Source organism: Taeniopygia guttata, chromosome 1 (genome assembly GCF_048771995.1).
Source record: "Taeniopygia guttata chromosome 1, bTaeGut7.mat, whole genome shotgun sequence".
Taxonomy (NCBI): Eukaryota; Metazoa; Chordata; class Aves; order Passeriformes; family Estrildidae; genus Taeniopygia; species Taeniopygia guttata.
The window spans coordinates 38,011,125-38,037,007 of record NC_133024.1 but is presented as its reverse complement, the minus strand read 5'-3'; the positions used below and the strand labels follow the sequence as shown (position 1 = coordinate 38,037,007).

Genomic DNA, 25,883 nt, shown 5'->3' with positions numbered 1-25,883 from the left:
TCAGGCAGGATCACCTAGAGCCTGTTTCCCAGGACCATGTCCAAATTGCTTTGGAATAAGTCCAAGGCTGGAAAGCCCACAACCTCCCTGAGAAATATGTGCCAGTGCTTGGTCACCATCACAGGAAAAAAGTGTTTCCTGATATTCAGAGGGAACCTTCTATGTTTCTGTTTGTGCCCATTGCCCCTGGTCCTGGCACTGGGCCCCACTGAAAAGAGCCTGATTATAACCTCTTTGCAACCCTTCTACAGATGTTTATACACATTGATGAGATCCCCCAGAGCCATTCCTTCTCTATTCTGATGAGACTCAACTCTCTCAGCCTTTGCTCACAGAAGTGCCACAGTCCCTTCATCACCCTTGTGGCTCTTTGCTGGACCACATCCACTGTGTCCATGTTTCTCTTGCACTTACTTCTATGCCATTCATAATTCTTGTACTGCTACTGTACCTTCCTTCAAGCATCTCTTTTCCACCTAATTCACCTGTAGTTTACTCAGAGCCTGATTTCATGGAAGCTGCTCTTTCCCTCAGTCACTTTTACCTCACTTGCTGGGTACTTCTCCAAGGAATGTCAGAAATGCTCTTACTGCACAAGGTACAGGTGAGCCATGGACTGACTTATGCAGCAGCAGACCACAGAGAGGTTTTTAAAGGTCAGGCATGGCAAAGCAGAGCACAAATCTTTAAGACAAGGAGAGAAAGAAGAGCTAGGAAGGGAGTTCCCATTCATTCTTAATTCCATAATTGGAAGCTTTGGAATCACTAAAATTTGTGCAAACATGTAAAAAAGGAGAGAATGAGAAACATCCAGCGCAGATTCAGCAAGAACAGAGCTGTCAGTCTCATCTGACTGCTGCAATGAGGTGATAAACCTGGTAATGAACAAGAAGGTGCAGATGCTGTATGTGTTGTTGTATAAGTGTGACTTCGGGTACTGTGTCATGTGGTGTTACTATACGCAGGATAGGGCCACAATAGAATATGAAAAGATGGATGCATGTCTGGTCTAAACTTTTCTTAGAGGTTAGTTACTCGTGGTATGATGTGATGCAAAAAAACCTCTCATGAATCTGGTCCAGAACAGTGTTTCCACAAATAACGCAAAATCCAAGGAGAGCTTTTTTATATTTGCAGTTGACAGCAAGCTGGGACAAGCTGATAGAAAGCTGGACATAGGACTAGAGGTCAAGGCAGACATGGTGAGCAGGAAAAAAGGGATAGATTCCACTGATCCTCCATTGGATGCCCCCTTCAGCCCCGGCAGGGTGGGCAAGAAACTCTCAATCTGACCCTTGGAAGGTCTTTTTCATACTTATGCCTCCCTTTGGCTTAAATTATAGAAATCTAAGTAGACACTGAGGAAACCCCTCCAGGGCAGCAGAGCACTGGGGTGCGTTGCCTGGGAAAGCTTCTAGGATGAGTTGGCCCTGCACACAGGGTGATGCATGAACAGGAGCCACTATCCCTGCCTCCAGGCAGAAGTGAGGTGTATCTGTCTTCCTGAAGTCCTGCTCAGACCTGCCTTCCTGTGATTTTTATCCTGATGATGCTTTATTACAGTATTCATGTTTTGTCTCAGCATGCTGTTATTACAATACTCCTTTATCCGCTGCTCCTCTGCTAATAACTCCTGCTGTTCAGGTGGCTGGTTTGACCAGGACTGAGTATTTTTGACCTGGTATTCTTTGATTATACAATCACTTCACAGCATAAATCCAAGGTGCTACTGGATGGCCTTGTCCTCTACCACTCCAACCTTGGTCTTACCCCCTGTCTTACCTGGCACTGCAAACCAGACAGCTGTGCCTGACTTAGGCCAGGGGAGTGATCCAGCTGAAAACTCACCAGCTGGGAGGAAGGCAAGAGAAGAAATCATATTTCCATTACTTGTTCTGCTATCTCATATCCTTTGTCTAGTCTACCTTGGATGGAGTAATCATGTCTTGTGCTATGTTTGGAAAGCAGAGTGGAATTGTAAGGTGATATAAGCACTGGTTTGGATAATCTTTTCCAGACTGAGGATGTCTAAACACTTGGGGAGAGGAATGTGGTGTCTGAACAGTCCCTCCTAAAATCAACCACAACTTGTTATTTGGGAAAGAGAGCTTTATCTTCATCACTACATACTAAGATTTAGAGGGTTTGGCAAGGTTAGAAGTGGGCATATGCCACTGGGGAAAGACTGTTCAAGGAATAAGAGAAGGAAAACCAAGAGGATAAAAGGAGCTGGTCTAAGATCTGTCAAAGAAAATGAATTTTAAAGTTATTTGACGTGTTTTAACCACAGTCAGGTAATGAATGAGGCAGCCAAAAGAACGTTCTTGGCTGTATTCCCATTCTCTGTTGAGACACTCCTCAGGGTGAATGCATGTCAGAGCAGTCTCTATCCTGACACCAAGCGGAGAGAACTCACACAGACTACTTTAAAATATGATTGAGTGTATATCCTCACTGACAGTGAGGACAACCACTCGATGTTCCACCTATTCTAGAACCAGTGAGGCATCATACAGTTTTTAAGCATTTTTGTATTTCTAGGAATTTTTTTCAAGAACCTGTCTCCTAGCAGCAGAAACATACATTGGAGATAATTATACCTGATAAAAACCACTCTCTCGGATTCTGCAGTTTTACCCTCCTATCCCAAGTTTCCACCAGGGCCATACATGGTGAGTACCCAGTGGATGCATGTGGGTCATCTTTACTGGGGTCAAGGTGGATTTCAAGAGCAGCGGGATAGTCACAGAATCACAGAAAGTTTGAGTTTAGCAGGGACATTTGAAGTTCATATTGTCCAATCCCCTGCTCAAGCAGGGTCACCTATAGCCCATTTCCCAGAACCATGTCTAGAGAGTTTTTGAGTATCTCCAATTATGGAGAATTTTTTGCCCTGAAAATGAAGAGGAGGGTGCCTTTTCCTTGTGAGGAAGGGCCAGTGTTTGGTCATGTCAAGATGATGCTCATTGCAGTGTGCCAGAGCAGTCCCACCATGCTGCCAAAGAGCAGGGCAGGGTGCTTAGTCCTGAGACTGGCATATCTCCCAGCACATCTTATTTCACGGCATGCATATTTCCAGCATGCTCTTCTCAGGAGAGGCTGGGAGCTGGTCAGTTCTGGGCTCCTCAGTACGAGAGAGACGTGGAGCTCCTGGAGCAGGTACAGCAGAGGGCTACAAAGAGGATTAAGGGACTGGAGCATCTCCCTTACAAGGATTGGCTGAGGGCCTGCTCAGCCTCGTGAAGAGATGACTGAGGTGACCTTATAAATGTCTGTGAGTATCTGAAGGGAGGGTGTCAAGAGGATGGAGCCAGGCTCTTCTCAGTGGAGCCATCAATAGGACAAGCTGCAACAGGCAGAAACTGATGCACAGGAAGTTCGACCTGAATATGAGGAAAAGTTTCTTTACTGTGTGGGTGACCAAGCACTGGAACAGACTGCCCAGACAGACTGGGGGTTCTCCATCACAGGAGATATTTTGGGACTATCTGGATGCAACTCTGTGCAATTGATGGCACTTGAGCAGAGAGGTTGGACCAGATGATCCCACTGTGGTCCCTTCCAGCCTTACCCATTCTGTGATTCTGTGATTTTCCCCTTTCCATTCACATCAGACCTCCAGTGCTGGGTGGCCAGAAGCCTTCCTTCAGAAGCTTCCCATCCTGCAGCCCAAGGCCTCACCATACCTTATCTAGAACACTTCTAACTCATCCTGAGAATCACACCTCTTTTGACCTTGGCCCCGGGATTAAGGGGAGATCACTGCCAGATGAGGTTTTCCCATGGATTCAGCCTCTGAAGCCTTCAGCTTCCATTGCTCATTGGAGGTTGTTTTCTCTCCAAGTGTCTTACTCTTCTCTCTTGCTTTACACATCTCTACTTCTGCCTCCCAGGTGAAGAAAAACCCCTCATCATTTCGCAAGGTGCCAGAAAGTCACAGAAACTCTAGTACCAGCTGCTGGCTAAGCCACAGACCCCCAGCCAAGAAACAGCATCTTATAGTGCTCTGCACCAGAAAGGTAACAGTTTTTCTCCCCTGGGAAAAAGCCCTGCATCAATTTAACACAGAAAGCTATCAAACACATCTAGTGTCAAGCTATTCCAGCCCTCTGATGGATGGCATTCAAAAGCAGCAAAGAAAGGAAGCACTGGTGCTGATAAATTTAAAAGCATTTAGCAGCTGCCCTGTTGAAGTCATCTCCTAATTACTCAAAATTAAAAAAAAAAAAAAAAAACAGGCAAAGAAAAATGTGTTGTGCATGGACTTACCCAGCTGATCCAGAGCAAAGAGGGCTGGGGCACCTTCGGAGAGCTCATTGTCTGAGGGAAGAAGAACAAATGCTAGGAAGTCAGCTGGAGAGGTAGATGAGGACAGATGGGATGACAACGCTGTTTTAATCACACTGCAGATAAGCCCCTGCTCAGCTTGCTTCCAGTTCATCCTGACAGCTTTCATGTGCATGTTGCGGATGTTCTTTTATCTCAGATGTTACTGAAAAACCTCAGAACCAGCTCAAGACAGAGACTTGTCAGGATGAACCTTGAAGAACAGAAGCCCCACTTATCCATCTGTGCCCTCCCTGGGATCCCTGGCAGTGCTCCCCTTTTTGTCCATACCAGAGCTCTTCACTCCCTTTCTTCAATTTACCCAGTGCTCAGGGCATGGCCAGGAGCACCCTGCCTGCAGCAAAGCTTTCCTGTATGCTACAGTCTCCTCCAGCGACAGCAGCTGGGGAAGGTTTAACCAGCAGGAGCAAGAACTATTCAGAAACTGACCAAACCTATGAGTTATCAGATAGCAGCACTGCAGTAACTCAGTGCCTGTGACAGGTGAGACCACGGGCTCTGGAAATACCTGAGCTGCTGGCGTCTCTCACCAAAACCTTGTAGGGGTTCATTTTTCATCTCATAAATGAGCCCACCCAATACTTTCTGCTCCCAACTGCAGAGCACAACACACACAGATCCCTCACTACCACTAAGATCCACAACTACACAGAAACATGTGACCAAGCACTGAATTCCCTTTGTGCCTTGTAGTTTATGGGGATTTTGCTATTTTCAAACATTTCCTGCAATGTCAAAAATGCTGCTAAATTATAAAACCCAATGAAAATTAAAAAAAAAAAATGCAGAGGGTGAGGGGTTTGTGGTGGGTTTATTTTTTTTCCTTTATAATTCATGGCATCATTTTCAATGAATAGGCTTGACTTTAAAAACTTTTGGACTGGAGTCTGGGGATCCCTGTACTCCTAGGGGTTCCAGGAGGACATTTGAGAAGGAAAGGCACATGATACCCTACCATAATCCCATACCTGTACCCCTTCTAAGAGATCTTGCCCCCTGTTATAAAATGCTCTTAGGCTCAACAGAAAAAGTTGTGAGCCACGAGTTTAGGGTAGCAATGGGTTGCATACAAAAGCCAAAAGCCAATGTATATCCACATTCAGCTGTTCAACTGGTTTGGATTTCTATGAACTGATGGCAGTGACTCTGCCATCCTCTGCTTTACAGACACGGTGGAATCCTGACGTCTACAGGCATTTAGCAATACAGTTATAAACAATAACACAGACCATGCACATACAAAGACTTTTAAGAAACAATAGAAGCAGAGATTGTTCTAATGGAGAAAAAGATTGGACTGCAGCAAGCTTCCCAGTGCTGTTCCCCTGGAGCCGCCCTGGGCTGGGTACCTGCAGAAGCAACAGATGTTCTATCATAAGGATGTTGCCCAGTGGTGCTTTGCTGGGGATATTGAACCCAGGGCTCAAAAGCATAAATCTACTTATGGGTTCAAAAGCATAAAGCTACTTATGTAATTCAGCTGTCACAGAAAAGGAGGCGATGCCACATCTTGGTTTGTCCCTTTCCCTTCCCCCAGCATCTGGGCTATCAGCGGGAAGCCAAGGGAAACAGATGGAGATAAGTGAGCGCTTTACCAAAGCAAAGTGTTTCCGTTCCCAAGGTGCTGCCATCTGGAAGGCTGTGGGTTTATTTTGGTTTTAGTCTGGGGCACAGCACATCCCAGACAAAGAAGGAACTATGCCCAGGGAGGGACAGCTTCTGCTGGCCCAGGGGACAGGGACCTCTGGTAAAAAATATGATCTGGGGCTAAGCAAGGAGCACTTGTGGCTGCTCCTGCCAAATGTTCAAATGGAGACTAAAAAGCAAGTAAGAGCAGCTGACTGGAAATTAGGTAGAGAAGAATCGATAGAGGAAATAGTACTGCTGGCTACTCCTCATTGCATCTCCACCAAGCACTTTCCTGAAACAGGGAATTTATAGAGAGCAATGAACTCTAGCCTTGAGATGGGACATCTTCTGTCTGGTTAAGGTGGGCTGAAGCCTTGAACAGCCGTGGCACAGGGAGGACCAGTTATGGCAGCCCCCTTCTCATTGCCAGGACAGCATGTATCCCTGCAGCCAACCTAAATTGTTCCACACAAATATGATTGAAGAGACTATTTTATCAATTCTCCTGTCACTCCTTCCCAACCCTGGTAATCTGCAGAGTCCTACTTGTGGCGAGTCAGGGTGGTTATATCTAGCACAAATGAACTTTAACTGCCCAAAAGATGGGTGTTGGGGCCCTTTTTATTCTCTGGTTTTGTTTGTTTGTTTGTTTGTTTGTTTGTTTGTTTGTTTGTTTGTTTTTAAGCCCACTCCAAAGCAGGAAAACAAGCCTCAGACCGAGTGGCTGTGTCAGTGTGACAGTTTGGATCTGACCTTTCCCACCTTCATACCAAGTACTGCCTGGCTCTGGACACAGCCCAGCAAAACCCCTGGGACCACTGCAAGCACAGTGAATGGCAGCAACACATTGGGAAGGCTCTCAGCACTTTCACTGGGTAGATTAAGAGCCAGCAATCATATCCTACCTCCTTTCACATTGGAAAAGGGGTGGATCCCAGCATGAGACAACCAGTTTGTTTCATCCAGCTTCCAGTTTTCACCAGGGTCCATCTCTGATCCGCAGCATCAAAGATCTGCTTGCAATGCCTCCTGCTGCTCTCTCTGGGGAATAACCAAAAGATACTCTGAGCATCTGTCATGTTGCTAGACCATAGCCAGCTGCTGAGAAGCTCACCTTAGCAGAGGGAAATCTTGTCAATATTTCAGGAAAAAAAGAAAATAATTTTTTAAATTTGAGGAAAAACCCACATGGCTCACCGGAACTTATGACTCTACTCAAGGACCAAGAAGCTGCTGACTCTACTCAACTTATCACATCAACAAGCTTCCCCACTGCATCAAAAGGCCAGCAAGACTTGGATCTCTTAAATTTCTGTTACCAGTCTGACCTACACTTAGAAATTCCTAATCCATCATGATACTTGCAGGGATGGTGTCTTACTTCTGAGCGGGATGATGTTTCACAAGGACATCCATCAAGGGTGTGTGTCTTGGCTTTACAAGCCCAGTCATCAGGTCCTGGCAAGTGAGAGGAGTGGGCAGGCTTGCTGGCCCTTGTTCCCACATCCCAGCTCTTCCATGGACAGGAGTTGCAGGCTGGAAGTTACAGTCAGATATACATTCCAAGGCAAGGCCACCACTGGTCACTTGGCTCTCACAGCTCCCCAGCCCTGGAGCAGTGGCTGTGGGCTACCAGGGAAAGGATTATTGAGCAGTTAACAGGAGAGCTCTCCACCCTAAAAGACCATTTTCTGGTATAGACACTAAACTATATTCTTGATTATCAGTCATTCATTGCAACCCACAGGTTTGTTGCACCTGGGAATCCTCATGGAGACATTTTCCTTCCCTTGACTCCTTGGACCTGTGCATCTGGGCAATCCCAGATGTGAGCAAGGACTCTGAGAATAACTCATGGAGAGCAGCCCTTTAGAGGACTTGAGGTTTTCATGGATGAAAAGCTGGACATCAGCCAATGGTGTGTGCTTACAGCCCGGAAAGCCAAGCTCATCCTGGGCTGGATGCAAAGCAGCGTGGGCAGCAGGGCCAGGGAGGGATTCTGCCCCTCTGTTCTGCTCTGGTGAGACCCCACCTGCAGGGCTTGTCCAGCTCTAGGGTCCCAGCAAGAGAAGGACATTGACTTACTGGAACAAGTCAAAAGGAGGGCCCTAAAGATAATCAGACAACTGGAGCACCTCTCCTGTAAAGACAGGCTGAGAAAGCTGTCATTGCTCAGACTGAAGAAGAGAAGGCTCCAAGAAGACCATATAACATCTTCCAATACCTAAAGGTGGCTTATAAAAAGGTTTAAATTAGATATCAGGAAGAAATTATTTACTGTGAGGGTGGTGAGGCACTGGAACAGGTTGCCCTGCTGGAAAGTCTTCAAGACCAGACTGGATGGGGCTTTGAGCAACCTGGTCTAGTGGGTAGTGCCCACAGCAGGGCTGTTGGAACTAGATGATCGTTAAGGTCCCTTTGAAACCAAGCAATTCTGTGATTCTGTGTTCTATGATCCCTGGTGTTGTAGCACATACAAGCATTTAATGCATCCCTAGGCCTTCAGGATTACATGGATTTGGAAGGGGACAGAGTCATTGCAGTATCAGCAAGCTCTAATTTATTAAGGAAGCATACAAGTGTTGTGATGCAACAAGTTTTTGCTTCTGTTGGAAGATGCTGAAAAGGAGGTGACAAGGATTTTCCCTAGCACTGTCAGAAGCAAACCCAGACCCCAAATGGCAGCAATAGAGCTGATTTCATAGAGAGATGAGTCCCATGAAACCTACCACACTGGCAGCTGGTCATCACTACTCAGCCTCTGATTTTGTCATTATTTGTAGGAATTTTTTGTAACTTAATGGTGTCACAATCCTAAGTCAGGACACTCCTGGGAGAAATAGGCAGATAGCAATGGAGGGACACCATCACACCAGCACCACCTCCTAAGGAAATGAGGCCAAGAAAGAGCCTCCACAGGGAAGCAAAGCATGGCTGAGCCATCCCACTGCATTTGTCAAGCACTGGTACCTCTCAGCTACCATCTACTGATGGGGGCTGCAGGAAGGGGCAGCAACCCCACACTGAGGTAATTGGCTCCCAGGGGCTCCCAGCATGGCACAGCCCAAGCCCCTGCCTCAGCCCACTGCCAGGTCTCACCAGCATGAACTGGGAATGTGCTGGTGCTTCCTCGACTGGCCAGACCTGCAAGAAGTCATTTCACACATTCTCTTGCTCAACACTTTAATTGAGTAGAATTAAACACTTGTCTGTATATGTTTGGTGAGCAGCAAGCAGGACAGGTCACTGCACGCACAGGCAGAGCTGGGCTGGAGTTTTTTGATGTAGCAAATTCACCTGAATTGCAATTAAGAGGTACTGAGACTTCAGGAAAATTTGGGTGGACTAAGTTATTAGTGTAAGGTGAAAGAGAAGGAAAAGAATCCTGAGAAGAGCAGCAAGGCTCCATTTTGACATTTTAAAAACTGATTTTTTTTTCCTTTTTTTTTCAAGTGCTGGTTTTGGCTTGAAAGTGACCTAGTTTGCTTTTTCTTTTCTTTTTCCTTATTTTTTAAAGTCATGAAAAGCAGTAAATAATCTCAAACCAGAATGTTTCATGCTACGCTTATGAAAAGAAATCAAAGAAGAAAAGAAACATTCTCCTTTAGGGGGTGATCCAAACCAAAAAGTATTTTCAATTTTTCCCTTCAGCCACTGAAATAAAAAACCTATTATTTGTACAGCTACACTACTGAAAGACATCTCTTCAATGTGTACTTCTGGCAATTTCATCTTCCTACCTGCCAAGAGAGGGGTTTGTCTTCAAGTTCAATAAAAGTATAAGAGAGAAATAACAAAAGGGCAATTTATCAATGTAGCATAGAAGAAAAAATGGCTTTTCCACATTTACTTGTTTCTCTGAAAGAAGGAAGCTCTTTGCCTGCTGCCCCACTCTGCTCAAAATCATATAGATATGAAATCTTATAGACACGAGTCCTGAGCTCTCATCACACAGAAGATTAATTGCAGATGTGAAACCTTCTGACTTCACTGACATGTAAGGCCTAAACAACATTAGACAAAGCAAAGGTCAGAATTTATTTGGGTCAATAACACCAGCAGTGGCAAACACCCAGAAGATCATAAACCTCGGTCTTTGCTGTAGCTTTGGGGCATCCATCTCTTCCCTTCACAGCAGAACCTGATGCCAGCAGAGGCTGCTGAGGTCAGGCACTCAGTGCCAGCATCAGAGATCAGAGATGGGTTTGTGGTCTCTGTCTCACCGCAGAGCACTCATTGCACCCACCATCTGCTGTGGCTGCTCAACAGGATGGGATGGGAGGGAGAGGCATGGGTGGAAACACAGGACAAGGCCCACTAGCTGCATTTATATTCATGCAATAGACCTCTTGCTAAAATTCAGAGCTGGAGAAGGAGGCGTCGCTGCTCAGGCTGGTGTCTCACTAGGGCTGCAATGACAGCTCTGTGTCATGGAGTCTTCAAGCTACAGCTGCTTGAAGGGCTCAGCCTTGCTACAGTCAAAAATTGACACCCATTAACTCGACCTTTCAAGAAGACAAATCAAATGTGAGATTTTCCAAAGGACCTGTGCTCAGGTTCTGTGTGCAGTCTTCACTGAGGGCAAGGGGTGCTCATTTTACAAACCTATAGCTTCCACCATTCCTCTGAGGAAAAACAAGGTGAGAAAAGGCCCACATTCTTCCTATATCCTTTCTTCCAATATTTAAAAAAATAACAGGGGCTAAATACATGAAGACACCTCTCACTCTGCAGCTTTTACCCCAAACACAGCAATGTAGATCACAAGCACTGTCGATTTTCAAGCTAACCTGCAAATTTCTTCCAAACTACAGGAAAAAATAGTATAATATTGGAATGACCATTTCACCAATGTTTTACAATCCCTCTAATCTCTCAGGAGTGGCTGCTGGAGCACAAGCCCCAGTTAAGCTCCTCTTCTGGAGCATTTCCAGCTCAAGACAATCTGCTACACAGCCTACCAGAGCAGTCAGCAACTGCACAGGGTTATTTTTTTTTAGTACCATAAACTGTAGAATTCACATTGCCAGAACAGCAGGAAAATAAAAGTTAATGACCTGAGATTAACCCAGACAGACTAGAGATTAAAGCGTCAAACCCTAAGTGCTGCAGCATGCAGGGGCTTGATCTGGTGGACAAGTATAGGCTGGAAGTGTTTGCCCAAACAGTGCCCTCAAAATTGGCTCCATCCACGTGGCTCAGCTGCTGCTGAATGGAGATGCAGATGCTGTACAAAGGATCTCACATTTCTCTGAACTATCATGTCTCCTTGCATATGGCTCAGCTTTAGAGCTCCAACCGCACCCACCTACTTGACTGGGAGTAATATTCAGTGGCACTTCCAGAATACACAAACTCAGCTACTTCTCCATGAGGAGCAAACGAGGGCACAGTGTCATGAGATACTCAATTCAATCTGATCCAGCGAGATCATCACCAGGGCTGGTGACCACCTGAGGCTGGTGATCACATAGGCCTGGTGATACTCACACACCACCTTGTTGGTCTGAGCCCCCAGAACAGCACACTGGAGCCCTTTGCAGTTAATGATTTCTTGATTTAGATGAGCAACCTTTCCAACACCTTGTAACACCTAAGGAGAGTTCACGTGTGATCCCTTCTGAGTAGCATCTGTCCTGGGGGAGCCAGGCAGTGTGGGGTGCACACAACTGGTTCCTGGGATCAGAGCAGCCCCAAGCCACACCATCCCATTGCTTGGTGGCCAGGCCAGGGCTGGTGACTGCAGAGCCACCACCAGCTTGTAGCAGCCTGGATTGAGAGTGAGCATGGGTGGGGACTGCAGCCAGGGAAAGGTTGCACAGCAGCTGAGGTGGTCACAGGTCATAGGAGGTTTGGTAGATGGGGCACCAGGGAGCACAGCAAGGAGAGTGGGGATCAGTATCAGTGTGGAGAGGGAGGATGGGACAAGGGAGAAAAATCTGTTTCTGTTCACGTTGCAAACCCCGCAGGGGTGGCTGGGCATTCCTAGTGTGTTCTCCAGCAAGAGAGGGCACTGATCCAAACACATGCTTCCAGGCAACTTTTGGGCTTTGGGATCGATATTCACCACACCAAAGGGATGATATGGGCAGCCAAGGCAGAACTGAGGCTGAGACAAGAAGCAGGGACTGAAGAAAAGAACTTGGTCCATCTGAGGAAGAGAGCTTGGCCAACTGAGTAACGTTTGATGACTTTTGTATCAAAAAGGCCATGTAGTCAGAATGCGAGGGCAGTGCCAAGGGGAAGTCTCGTCACTTGGGCAAGCAGCAGCTGCTCTTGGGCAGGTATCACTGCTCTACGAAGGCACCTGCCTTCCTGCAGCTGCTCATCTGCCCAAAGGCAATGTGAGTGGGAATGGGAAAGTCTGACTGAGCCTTACAGAGCTGAGTAGGGCAGGATCAGGACTTTGAGAGGGACATTACAAATTCATTTAACCTAGAACAGCATGGGCACAGTGAAAGGTACAAGGTGATAAACTACTTCCCCTGCACCCCAAAGCTCAGCCTGACGACTGCCTTTAATCACCCACAGCTGTTCTTTACTGCCTTGGATGTGCTCTCCTTTAATTAGCCCAAAAGGTGACTAATGAGCTATTTGTTAATATCATCAATCATAAAGCTCTTTCTGTAGCTGGTCTGAAAGAGGTTTTTTTTTTAAAAGTGTCGAGTTTCAGCCAACTGGCACGGTGCATGATCACAAGCTAATTACATGATCTCATGGCAGTTATCTCAAACTAATACATCATTAATCTGATCTTAGGACAGCTAAAGGAGAAGCCCAGCGCCAAGAAGCACTTGAACGCTCCACAGTTTTCAAGACAGGAGCCCTTTTTATAAAGGCTGCAGGTTTACACACAGCAGGCACATGTCAGGGCAAGCTGCAAGTTGTATTGCTCCCTTCAGCCTGACAAACAAAAACATTCACAAGCCAGGAAACGCACTCCTCCAAAGGGAACCTTCCCTGAAACACAGCCACCATCCCACTGACTCAGTGGATGCAAGGATGACCAGAGAGGGAAGGGGCTCAGGGTCAAGATCCCAGCATTGCTCAGGAACCCTAAGACATTTTTGATAAGCTCTCTGTAGGACAAAACTGTTTTGGAGGACTTGTCCCAGTCTGGTCTCAGGGGACAAGTGGGTAGTTTCCGGTCACCTGCACTAATGGGGATGGAAACTAGAAGTGATTGTTATAGCTAAAATACCCTGGAAGCTAATTGCCTGTGAAGATAACTGGCACTAGAAGCTCCTATCTATCCTCTACATCCCTTTCGATGTAAAGGTAGGAGGCAAACCAATAAATAAATTCCTATTTACATGTCACAACTTCATTTAAATAGATCATCTCTAACTGGGGACAATATCTACACAGATAACCAAACAAAATCTTGAAAACTTTTGAGAATAATAATCTTCATTTCAGCCAAACTCTTAATCTGACTCTTGAGCACGAGTACCCCCCAAAATGGTCCCAAACGAGCTGCTCACAAACCTATCCCCGCCATTCACAGGTATGGCAGGACATCAGGATCCACTTCACAGTGCTCTAGGACCACTGCTCTGATGACACAGTGCAGGAGATGCTGGGTGCATATATCAATACAGATTTGGGGTGAGTTTAAGATTTGTAAGGTCCTCCAAGTCACCATGTGGAATAAAATTTCTCTTTCTTACTTCTTTGGTTTTGTTCTAAAGTCAGAAAATTGAATTGCAATTCCTTGAAGCAAAGCTTGTGTCTCTCTTTGTGTCTGTTGCAGAGCTGTCTGTATTAAACCAGCAGCACCAAAGGCCACCACACCTCAGCTCTGCCAGTTATCTTCACAGGCAATTAGCTGCCAGGATATTTTAACCATAACAATCACTTATCTACTTAAGAGATGATAATTTCTCTGTGCTGTTTCCCTGACCTCTCAGAAAACATACGACTGCCCTTTTTTTGGGTTGTTTTTTTTTTGGTTTGTTTTGTTGTTGGTTTTTTTTTGGTTTTTTTTTGTTTTTGTTTTTGTTTTGTTTTGTTTTTTGTAGTCATAGGAGAAAATGCCCTTGTTCCAGCCTCAGTACAGACAACATCTGAAAAAAATAGTAACGTAGAAATGGTAAATCTTACCTGAAAAAACACTCGTGATTTCTCTGGCGACAAAAAGCGTCCGTGACTTGGTGCTGCAAGACCAAAGCTTTCCTGGGAAATGTTTGTCCCCTGTTGGGTAAGAGCTCCACAAAAACTATGTAGCCATTGCCTGGACTTGCTTTAGTTTGGGTAGGTAAGTCAGGGGAATTCAGCTGCTCTTTTGTGTTCAAAGAGCTTCAAAATGCTCTACACCACCTCTCGCTTTATGGTTCCCACAAATATGCCAGGTATGTGTCTGTCTTCCTGAGTCACGTAATTATCTGTGGGAAAGTAACCAGTGGAAATGCAGCAGAGGGGAAAAAAACCCAACTGGCTGTCTAAATCCCTCGACAGGCAGAAGTAACCCTGCAAGGAGATCTTCTCAAACAGAGGCTTTGCTGATTCTCACGTCCAAAATGCCAAAGCTAGCAGAGATGCTGGGCTGTGTGCTTCCCACCTTCCTCGGCAGTTTGCAGCACCACATGTGGGAAGTGCCAAGGAGAAGGAGCAGCCCAGTCTCAAAAGCAACCACAGCACTATAAGAGACAATCTGAAGCTCATTGGGTTACACAGGTTATGGGATGGCCTCTAGCCAGGAGGAAATGTAGGGTGAAATAGTCCTTGATGACTGCTGCTAATGAAGGCTGAGTCATCAGTGACATGGAATGTAAAAATGGTGTGATGCAGCAGTGTCTGGGCTAGTTACATCTTGATAAGGATGGTGGATGTCTTCCTGGGTTTTCCCTTGAGTCAGAAGCACCTGGGGAAAGTGATACCAGGAAAGGGATATCTGCCATGATCAAATGGCAGATTCCTCTTCTGCGACCTCAGGCAGTCTCAGAAGAGGAACAAATAACATGAGAGAATATTACCTTGTAAGTTAACTTTCCAGAGAAGCCACGTGTACCCAGATGGGAGGAGATAAGGGTGACAATGAAAAGCAAAGAGTGAATGAAGCCTTGAATACCCCACTTTTTTGCAAGGAAAATATACTCTTACCATGATGAGAATGGCTCCAGCAGATGCTCACACTCCGCAATCTTTTTTCAGAGGGACCAGTTTTCCCATATGATTTACAACAAGGACATCCCAGAAGTGAAGCTCCAAATCCCACACAACATCCAAAACTCACTTGAGCATGGGCAGCCCACACAACTGCCGCAGATGTGAACAGATCTTGGTTTCTGCTCCATCTGAAAGATCATGACCATCCATCATGTCTCTTGACAGCTTACAGTACTCAGAAGATTATAGAAAATTTTGAGCTTGGTTGTTAAATGCTTCCAGCTACCAGATTAGACAGAAAACCTCACACCTAGGAGGCAAACAGCCCCCATTCCCAGGGCCAGGAGGGTTTCAAGCACCCCTGTGTACTGCATGACACAGAGAAATGTGCTGTGCAGCATTCGAGCCAACTCTGAGGCTTGGTTTTATCACCCCATTCCATTGGCCAGCATTGCCTAAGACATCTGTCAGAATCTGGCTGTGCTTGGCACCTTCATGCAGTGTGAGCAGGCTGGGATGCTGCCAGGCACAAGCTGGTTTGCAGACCGCCTGTGTATTCAGAAAGGCAGCAGGTCCAGGAGCAGCAGATACCAGCCAGGGAAAAAAGACCCTCAGATACCCTGCACTCCCATTCTTTCTCCAATGGCGTAGCTCTGGCCACAAAGGAAAGAGCATTCAAGCTCTTACCAAGAGACATTTTGGTGACTGCCAGAATGGTGCCAACTGGTGCTGGATGTCTTGGCAGCCAGTGTTTGGAGTAGTGAAAGATTCTGGCTGTGCCACCACCTATGCACATGGGTGGAGCTGAGAGAGACCTGGTTGTGCTGGTGTGTCTCAAGGCCCTTCTTACATCCAGGCTCACTCGCCACAGCTGTAGAGCAGCAGGAGCAGCACCAGCTGTGTCAAAGCGCTCCCACTAAGCCCCTGATGTGTTGATGCACCAGAATCCATCCTGGAGGATGGAGATGCCACCAGGCTTCAACTCTGTAGTGGGAGAAACTTGGAGAAATCACTGGTTGGATAGAAGTCAACTAATGGTCATTTGTGTGATGGAGACTTTGGGTTAAGCTTCTTTAAAAAAAAAAAAAAAAATACCACATAGTAGGATTGTAATTACAGGGATACCAAGTCCTGGTGGCTTTTCCAGGCCTGTTGACTCGGGGCATGCTCTTACCTTCCTCCTGGCATGTCTGTGCAGGGCTGTGGTCGCCCCACCATGGCACAGGCTCATCCCATCCTGCACAAACTTCCTGGGGAGTCAAAACCGCCTTCAGGAGGGTGAGAAGCCAGTGCTGCATAATTCACAGTGCTCCACTGCTCTTTTGCTGTGAGTCATGAGCTTCCCAGGAGATTTACAGCCAGAGGCACTGATCTGCCTTGACTCAAATGAAGTGGATGGTTTCAGCCCAAGCCAAGCTCCCAGGTGAGGCTGGGCGAGGCAGAGATGAGCAGTCATTGCACTGCAGTGCATCTGCTGCAGAAAAGTTTACCCACAAAGGGGGTAAAACCACTCTTTCCTCTCTTCCTACCCTGTACTGAGGACAAGGGATGGTGCTGGATATCACCAGCCTCCTGCCCTTTCTCCAGCCACATCACCTAAGCCGTGCCCCTGGGTGCCCATGTAAAAACTCCCATGCCTTGCTCCTCATCCTGCTCACCAGTTCTTCTGAACTGGTGGGAGAAGTCTTCACAACAGGGCCTGTTTTCTGCTACACATCTGCCCAGATGTGTAGCAACACTGCATTCCCCCAAAAGAGTGGAGCAGAGGCAGATGATCATACCAGTCAACAGGATGAGAGGGGCCGTCCCACTGTTGTTGGATAATTGTCTGAAAACAGACACTTTCCTAGGAAAGCCTTTCTGGGCTTCACTTCACAGGGCAGCTCAGGCATAAGTGAGGTAGGGGGGGAGATTGTCCATACCCTGAACACTGGTGGGGTCCTGCACAGCTGCCTCTTGAGAAGCAGTGGAGTTTCCTGGCTGAAGGCTGGTTTGTCCCAGTCCCCACGCCTAGACCATGCCATGCCTGTAATGCTGTCTTATTCACAGACACGCTGGGTTGCCTTTTCCAGGGAGAGGAGGAAAGTGTGATTGGTGGTGGGAAGGAGAAAAGTCCCAGGCTAGGTGCAGGCAGCGGGGAGTCTCAGGTTACTTGTGGGGCAGGCAGAGATGGGCAGCAGCATCTGAGTTATTCAGTGATGGGTGTCAGAGAGGATGAGTTCTGTTTCACTGAGACCCTGACAGACAGCACAGCCATATCCACCATAATTTTCTCCCGGGTGAAGGATGGGGCAGGCCAAGGAAGCTTCTTTGTTCAAATATCCACATACATCCTTCAATGCAATTGAAGGGATTTCTACTGGCAGGTAGGAAACACTTTTTGCTGTAATATTTTCCAGAGGACTGACTTAGACATCAATTATTTACAGCCCCCTCTTCTGAGAAACCTGCTTTTGGGGCAATCTTTCTGTGCTGAACAAAATCAGAACTCTGAAGAGAAAAATACAGAGGGAATCCAACCAGCCTCTCACTGAATTACTTTCCTCAGGATCAGACAGGAGCAGAAAAGAGGTTGATAAGGAGGTGGTGATGTTGGTGACTATGGGAGGAATTGATGGCAAAATCCTGTTGGGTGTAAGGATGTCTCCTTACATCCAAGAGTCTGGTACCAATTTATGAGGGTGCGATGATCTCTGCCTCTGGGGTCAGCCATAACACAGACACCTAATGTCTTGCCATTGGGATCACAGAAGTGCAGCTGACAGTTGCTTTCTGCTGATTTTCTCCTGGCTACCTGCTCTTCCCTGTGAACTGTGTGGTGGGATGCTGTGGTCACTTCCTACTTCACATTCTCTGTAGGTCCCTTGTCTAGTTGCAGGAAGATCTGGATGCATCCAGGGCAGAGTCCCACTTGACATCGGGTTTCATCTACCCACTGGCACAGGGGAGCCAGGGCAGCTTCCAGGGTATGAGGATGGTGCAATTATAGCCCCCACCACTAATTACACAAGCAAGATTTTGACCACCAGTCCTATCTAAGGCATGGCGGTGTGTGAGTCCCTGTTACCAAGCCCCTGCCTCATTCTCTGTGGTTCTCATTAAAAACTCCGCATCAGAACAAACCTATAAGCTGAAACTTCTAAATATCTCAGTAAAGAGATATGCCATTTTCCAGCCAGGTCTACTTGCTACCTAAGAAAAAATCCTGACTCCACCTGAAAAACATCAGCATTGCAGTGGCATTTGTTCCAGCTGAAATGTGAAGCACGTCTTCTTTCCTTTCAGGTTACCACCTCAGCAATTCATTAGGCTTTTATTTTGTGTCAATAAGGGGGTTTCAATTTGTGCATGTTATTTAAACTCACAGCAAGGAACCAAAGTAACAATTATCCACCTCCTGGTTTGCTGATTCACAAGAGACTCTGACGAACGCTGATGCCACACAACCAGTATGAGCTATCGGTGAGGAACAACCAATAAAAAAGTGTCTGCTCAGGTCAATTATGGAAGAACAGTGCCTGTCAGGATGTGTCCAGCTGCATCCTGCAGACTGAGACACCTGGTGATTTAATCATCCCTTGAGGTAGTATTACTTACATATGCACATTACTGAAAAATTAATCAGCAATCCAACATTGGTGGTAGCACTTCTCAAATGGAAACAACTCCAGGTGTGGCACAAAGAGAAACCTAATCCGGTCAACAATAGTTTCCCTGACTTGAAGAAATGATGGAGCAGACCCCCCATTTGCAGCAAAGCAAATGGATGATGATAGCTCTCTTTTTTTACTATATTGTACCAAATAACTGCCCTACACTTCTTAATAGCCAAGGAGATACCTCCAGTAATGCTCTCATGCTTGTGATGGTGCAAATAAACTAAAAAACCTTCCTGTGACTTTACCACGCACTTCATTGTAACAGTCAGTCCTACCCACGTCGACCATTATGATTCTCTAATCAGAAGTATCATGGCTATGAACTCTTTTAGGGGTTGCTTAAGAGTTTTTTGCTACCATGAATAGACAAAGAATAAGCTTTAAATTCTATTAAATGCATTAATTTTTGCCTGACTCCCTCTCCCCCAAAGGAAGCAACTGCTCTCTGTTGCTTTTTTCTGTTCTTACGCTGGAAGCATTCTTAGTAGATCTGAGTAAATTGGGGGCCCCCTCTTCTAGGGTATGGAGCAATTCCATGTCTCTTTCCAAAAAGCTGTGCGACAAAGGCTGCACTTTCCCTTTTCTTTCCTTCCAATAAGCTACTACATTTAGGCTTCACCCAAAAATTATGGTAGTCTTTGATTGCCTCCATATCTCAGTCTTGTCTCTCCACAAAAAACAGACACGGTCCCTTGCAAACCCATTTTCTCCTACCCTATGGGGACACTGAACCACACTGAATGTAAGAATGGATTATCTGCAAAACCAAGATTTAGGGTTTTCCTTCACAATTTTTTTCATGCATATGTTCCATGGATGGGGCCTGAAGGAGACCAAATCTACCTCTTTTTCTCCCATGAACAAGCTGTAACAGCCCATTCTTGGCTGTCTGTGGCTTGAGCTGTGCCAGTGGGTTTTCCATTATTGTTTTCTTTTCCCAGGCACTGGAGCTTGCCCACCAGTCTCTGCAGTTTTCCAAAGGACTGTCATTTGTGTCTGCAGTGGCCAGGATGCACAGAGACCTCAGGGATGCTCCCTAACCGTGGAAGTGCCTTGTCCCCTCAACACTTGGACTCATGAGGATCAGCAGCATCTGCTGTGGCCCCTATGTTCACCCCACTGCTTCCCAATTGACAGAGGAATCAATATTTCCCTGGAAAATATCAACTAATCAATTTTTTCTTTTTTCCCCCCTCATTTCAGGAATGTATCACTCTCAACAAAACTTCTGCCAGGAAAAGTTTCTTAGGTTGGAACTTTTAGTCCATGTGTGGAAAACCAACTGGGAGGCAGCAGCAATCAGCAGGGCAGGACAATGGTGGGACCTCAGCTGGCCTGTTTCAATGCAGGTCTCTGACCTGAGCTTCCTACATCCTCAACCCTTTGGTTACAGTCTTAGGCTATAAGTCTTCTTCCAACAAAACTAATAAATCAAAAAGCATATAGATGAGATTTGATCCTCCTATGAAGCTGGGTGGGGGAGGAGCGGGGAGAGAAGCTATGTGAAGCTCAAAAAGTGTTTCTTCCCAGTCTTAGCTCCACCTGTTTTACTCCCAGGGTAGGTTCTCCACAGGTTTCCCATGGTGCTGCCAGTCCCAAGCCAAGGCTGCACTATCCACACCCTCTGCAGCTCAGTTCTGGGAGACGAGAAGGGCTCCAGGCTTCAGGGGTATTTAACAGCCTGCAGCCAGACTGAAATGCAGAGGTGATGGATGTTCTGCACTAACTTGGCTTCCACCTGTGTCCTGCCCAGGAAGAAAAACTTCACATATGGTTGGGACTGCTGTCCCCTACTAGCACCGAATTAGTCCATCCTCACAAACAACAATGCCCTACCAAAACATCTTCATGGCAAAACTCCTGTTCCTCACATTTCATCCTGCTCACCAGTTCTTCTGAACGGGTGGGGGAAAGGTCTTGTGCTAAACATCTGCCCAGATGCAAGCACTGCACTCCTCTGAAAAAGCAGACAAATGGAGAGAGAGGTTTGCAAGAGGCAATGGGATGAGAAATTCTGTGGCTGCCTAATTCTGTCTGAAAACAGATTCTTTTTCCTAACAAAGTCTTTCTGGGCTTCACTTCTCAGGACGCTAGTCCATATCCTGAACACTGGTGGGGTGCTCCAATGCTGCCTCTTGGGGTCAGGAAGGGAAGGAGTGAAGAGGATGGGAATCTGGTGGGGGGCTGCCACCTATCCAGCATTTTTGTGAAACAAGCCCTTTGTTTCCCTTGTTTTCCTTTAGCCAGCACTCAAGGTCAGACAGGTATCTCCAGCACCATCCCACATTTTGTTTTGAACAGAACTTTATCTTCTTTACTTTGCCGTTTAACTGGCAAAACCAAGAGCAGAAAGTAACATCAATTTGGATACACACCCGAGTGTGTTTCCGTTCCTCTTCCATTTTGTCGGTTCAGCAGCCAAACCAAGCACAGCCATCCCCATGCCTGCTCTCTGGCCCTCACTGTACCAAAGAATAACAGTGCTCTGTTTCCAGCTTACCTTGAGAGGTCTCTCCTTGCACTGCCAGCTATATCCAGCTCTCCTGTTGTGAGTTTTCCCAGCCCCAGAGTCTCCTTTCCCCAGCTGTGTGGCTGACCCACCTACACAGTGAAGGTTTAGGGGTCTCTGTTACAAAACTGGGCATTGGGTGCCACTGCTTGGGGCAGGATTCAAATCTGCGTGGTGGTGGAGTTATTCCTGGTTTACATCAGTGTGTGTGGGCACAGGACTCTGTGCAGGGAGCTAACGTGAGCCTTTGACATCATTGGTTAAATTTAGGAAATTAGCACAGTCCTAAAATGCTCTGGAGGGAAGCTACTGCCAGGCTGACAAGAGAGAGACAACACCCTGCAACCACCTCCCACCCAAGCACAGGACAGGGGATGGAGCCAGGAGTTTCTACGCCAGCCCCACAGCCACACTTCATCATCCTTCAAAAATAACCAGCCTCCCATCAAGGTGCACTCATCTCTGCTGCAGCACAAAAGCAGACAGCTTCCTTAGGCATGCCCATGACATGGACAAAGGGACCCCTCCCAAAATCCCACAGCCCCCATGGAGCTGCTGTCCCTTGCTTTGCTGGTCAGAGTAGAAGGTTGGGAGGTGACAGAGGTGCTCTCACATTTTGGGGATATGGCAGGGGAGGTAAAGCTGGGCAAGTCCCAGCCCACGGGCTCCCCTAACACCTCGTGCAGCTGTGAATCCCTGCTCCAGAGGATGCTGCAGCTCTCACTAACTAGAGCATTCACAAGACAAGAGTACCTCCAAAGAAAAGGAATGGGAAAAAGAGGCAGTCTCCCCCACATGATGAAGAGAAAACTCTAAAACCCAAGAGGAGTCTCTGAACCCAAGTCTGCCTGATGTTTGTAGAGCTGGGTGGAAGCTGTAGGTGTGTAATTGCAATTCAGGCTGGTTTTGACAACCTCAGTTCTGCCAGAAGACGGCTTCTGCAGTTTGTGGTGTCTTCCATAGACACGCTACTTTTCTCTTGATTCTTTGCTGATTCTTGGAAAGGCATCTCTAATCTCCGTGGGAAGCACATCCCAGAAAGCTGTTGCAATAATGGCTTTGAATTTTCACATGCCTTCTGCATGGAGATTGAGAAAAACCCAGTTCAACATGACCAGAAGCAGCAGCTCTCTGTTTCTGAGTGTACCATCTTGTGTGAGAAACTGCCTCGCTTTGCTGCAGTCTTGTGGCACCTGAAAAATGGAGACTGTAGTATTTTGGTGTGAGGAAAGACCGTCTGTTTGTTTTCCTGAGGAAGTAGCTCTGCAGCCACCAAACAGACAGTGAAAGCGCAGCCACAGGAAGAACTTTTTTCCAAGGCAGACTGTGAGAAACAGGAGAACCCTTAACAGCTTTCTCAGTACTTGCCCCCAGCCCATGCTAATTGCAAAAGGCAGTGGAGCCAAACAGGCTGATGGCCCTCAAGTCCAGCCTCTTGTTTTTGACATTAACTCTGCCTAAGAGTACATTAATATAATCTGTAGATCTTACTGTTATTGTAATGAAATCTTCTTCAGATCTTAATCAGATTTATTGGATATGTGGGAGGGCTGCTGAGAGTATTTCCAAATTTCTCTGTCTCAAAGAAAATCATCCCCATAGCTTCAGCCTGTAAAACTGTGCCATGCCTATGGGATGTGGAAGATTCAAGTCCAGGGTATTCCCTCCAAAGCAGAGTGCAAATAGGCCCTTATCAGCACTGTACAGTGGAATAATATGCCCACTGCATCAGGAGTATGTGTTTCTATTAATTCTCAAATAGCTGCAAAATTCAAATACTTTTCAGAGAAATGTTTCACTCCTGGGACACAAACATCTGACATCTTCAAGGATCAGGTGCCATCACTTTCATTTTCTTTCCAGCATTGCTCTTGTGCATCCAGACATTCATTTACAGGTTTCACAACCACTTTCATTGTGCATCATTAGGCCTTCAAAGTCTGTGACCACTGAGGACATCTGCTGCAATTTGACTCTCCAGCTAACAAGAAAGACACGGCGTTGTTCTCAGATCAGTCATCCCTCTGCCCTTTGTTGTTCCCACTTTGATTAATGTGTTCTCTTTGATGCTGCTCAGGGACACCTTACAAGCACCTTCGTCTTCCCACCTCCCCCTGTGTCCCTGCCCATTTCCACCAGGGAAATGCCTTTGCCAAAGGGCACCTGATTCTGCCTCACAGCTTTCATGTCCAAAAGTTTGAACATAATGAACTCGCTGGTGATTAGCAGAGATCCAAGCACGCCTTGTGAAGAGCCATGGTGGTTATTAACATAAAAGGTACTCATTATATTGTACTAGAACCAGATAACGCCAGAGCAGAGCTTCTGTGCCATCATAGTCTACAGCTGTCTGCCACAAGGAATCACATCAGGAGATTGTGCTAAACCAGCTGAGGTAGATCTCAGAAACAGCTAGTTTCATCCTCTATATCCATTTTTAGTCTCAGAAGGATGTTTTCATCTTCTGGTGGTTAAGGACATTCTTCTAATTTCCAGTGTAAATACATTCATGGGCATTCATATCCATTTGTTCTAAAACCTACGTTCTCTTCTAGTTTAAACAGTTTTAAACTAGAAAAGAACATAGAACATAGAACATTCCTTTTTCTAACTCAGGGATCTATTTTTAAATTAGCAACTACAACCAGTATATACAGCACTAAGCTGTTTAAAGCATTTTGGCTGGTATGCCCTAAGGCATACCAGCCAAAATGTATAAAATGTAAACATTCATCCTCTTAATTCTATTCTAGCATGTAGGTTTATCAAAATTAAAGAGACTACTTGGAAACAAATGAAACATAACTTTGCAAGAAAATTGGTTGTGTAATTAGCTGCATCTATGTGTATTCTGCATCTGTGTTCTTTTTGAAAGTATCATAACATGTATTTTCTGTTTAGAGAAATGAATATCCTTTGATTTTACTTCTTTCATTATGAAATTACAGAGCACTATGACAAATTACAATTACTAAGGTTTAAAAGATGTCACAGGCATGTCTGAAGCTGAAGTGCTTTTTCACTAATATTGTGTTAAGTAATACAAAAGCAAAACCAAAACCCTTCATCCAGCAAGATGCCAAGACAGAAAAGAATCTGCAGCTTTAATGATAACAGTTCCTTCTTCTTCAATGTGCAGCACTCTGTCATTTCTGATTGCTAAATATGGATTTTGTATGCAATTTAATAATGAAAAACTAAGAAAACTGTGGCCAAGTCAACACCACATCACCCATAAAAGTAGAATATGTGATGAATTTACCTACACATGGGTTAGCTTGTAGCTAATAAAAATGTAGTTATTGAGTGATAGAGCACCAAAACTGTCCCACCAGCTTCACCTACACAGTACCTGAGCACAAAACTGAATTATTATTCTGCATTATAATGAACTTCTGATACAGAAATGCCTATTTCAGATGAAACTGCTTCGCTATTTTTACCAGCATGAATTCCCACCTCTGAGTACACAAGCACAGCCTCAGCCTGTGCCTGTAGTAACTGACAATATGATGTTTCATTGCAGAAAATTAGTTTACCTTGTGCAACCATACCGAGCTCTTTCCTCTTCTAACCTGTGCGCTGGAGCACAAAATGAGCTTCAGCAGCTCCTTCTGAGTCAGTTCATTTGATTTCTCTCTGTGTGTAGGGATAGAGAGAAATCTTTCTCATTGTTTCATTGCCTCATTCTCTCTTTCCCCTGACCCAGGGTTAGACAGCTGGCTCGTAGGTAAACACCTTGGCTCAGGTGTCAGCCCTGTGAAGCTGCATCCAGTGTCCACTGCTGCATGAATACCCTGATCAAAGAGTGTTTCATCATCCTCAGGGACTACTCTGGAGTCACACTCCTTATTTTACCCCAGATCAGAGAACTTATGGGATTTTATTTGTCTGGCACGTGTGTAAGTCAGATTAGGGCTCACTTCCCCTACACTTCTGTCCAGTGCTTTCAGCAGTGCAACTACCAAGCCAGCCCCAGAATGTCTCACTGCTAGTAAACTCCTTTTTCTAGCTCATAAAACAGTTTCTGTATTCCCAAAAAGATTTTTTTTCTTATTTCCAAGCAGTTTTTGTTAATAGTGACCTGCCTTATCAGAAGGCATGAGCATTTCCAAAGGATGATTCAGCCAACCAGCCCACCAGCTCTCCCAAAACAGATGACTATCCCACCAGAGGTGCCCATTTTCCTCCACTGATTAAAAAGAGAGCCTAAAGCAAGTACTTTAGACTTGAATATATTATTTCTGAATATCATAAATAGGGACCAAAATGTTTTTTTCCCCCAAAAAAATGGATTTACAATAGCAGACTACTTTTAACATTTTCTAACCAGGAAAGGGTACACAGATGGGGTTTACCTGTTTAAAGCTCTAAAATTCATCCCAGGAGAATGGAGGAGCCTGGGGTTTAGGATCAGGATGAGATTAATGACACAAAATTCCTGACATGGGATGATTTGATTCACCCTCAAAAGCTGCAGCCCTCTCTCGTCTCACTGACACCAGCAGGTGGACAGTCGAGATGAGCCAGAGCTGGGAGAAGCTGGCCACTCCCTGCAGTCTCTGTGCCCAAAGAGGGCTGGAGCTGGGCACCTATGGTCAGCTTTGGTTTGCATTTCTCGTGTTTAAAGT

General features: G+C 45.9%; 1 protein-coding gene across 1 annotated transcript in view; it reads right to left on the bottom strand.

Annotated features, from left to right (window-relative positions):
- The window catches only part of AMOTL1 (angiomotin like 1), a 73,704-nt gene extending 59,549 nt beyond the window's left edge, over positions 1-14,155 (bottom strand). Inside the window, exons 1-3 of the mRNA XM_072927234.1 lie at positions 14,080-14,155; positions 6,882-7,017; positions 4,270-4,320 (exon numbers count right to left, since the gene is read on the bottom strand). Of these exons, the coding sequence (XP_072783335.1) occupies positions 4,270-4,320; positions 6,882-6,966 (136 nt within the window). The 5' untranslated portion in view covers positions 6,967-7,017; positions 14,080-14,155. The remainder of the gene's footprint in view (positions 1-4,269; positions 4,321-6,881; positions 7,018-14,079) is intronic.
- Between the last annotated feature and the right edge of the window lie 11,728 nt (positions 14,156-25,883).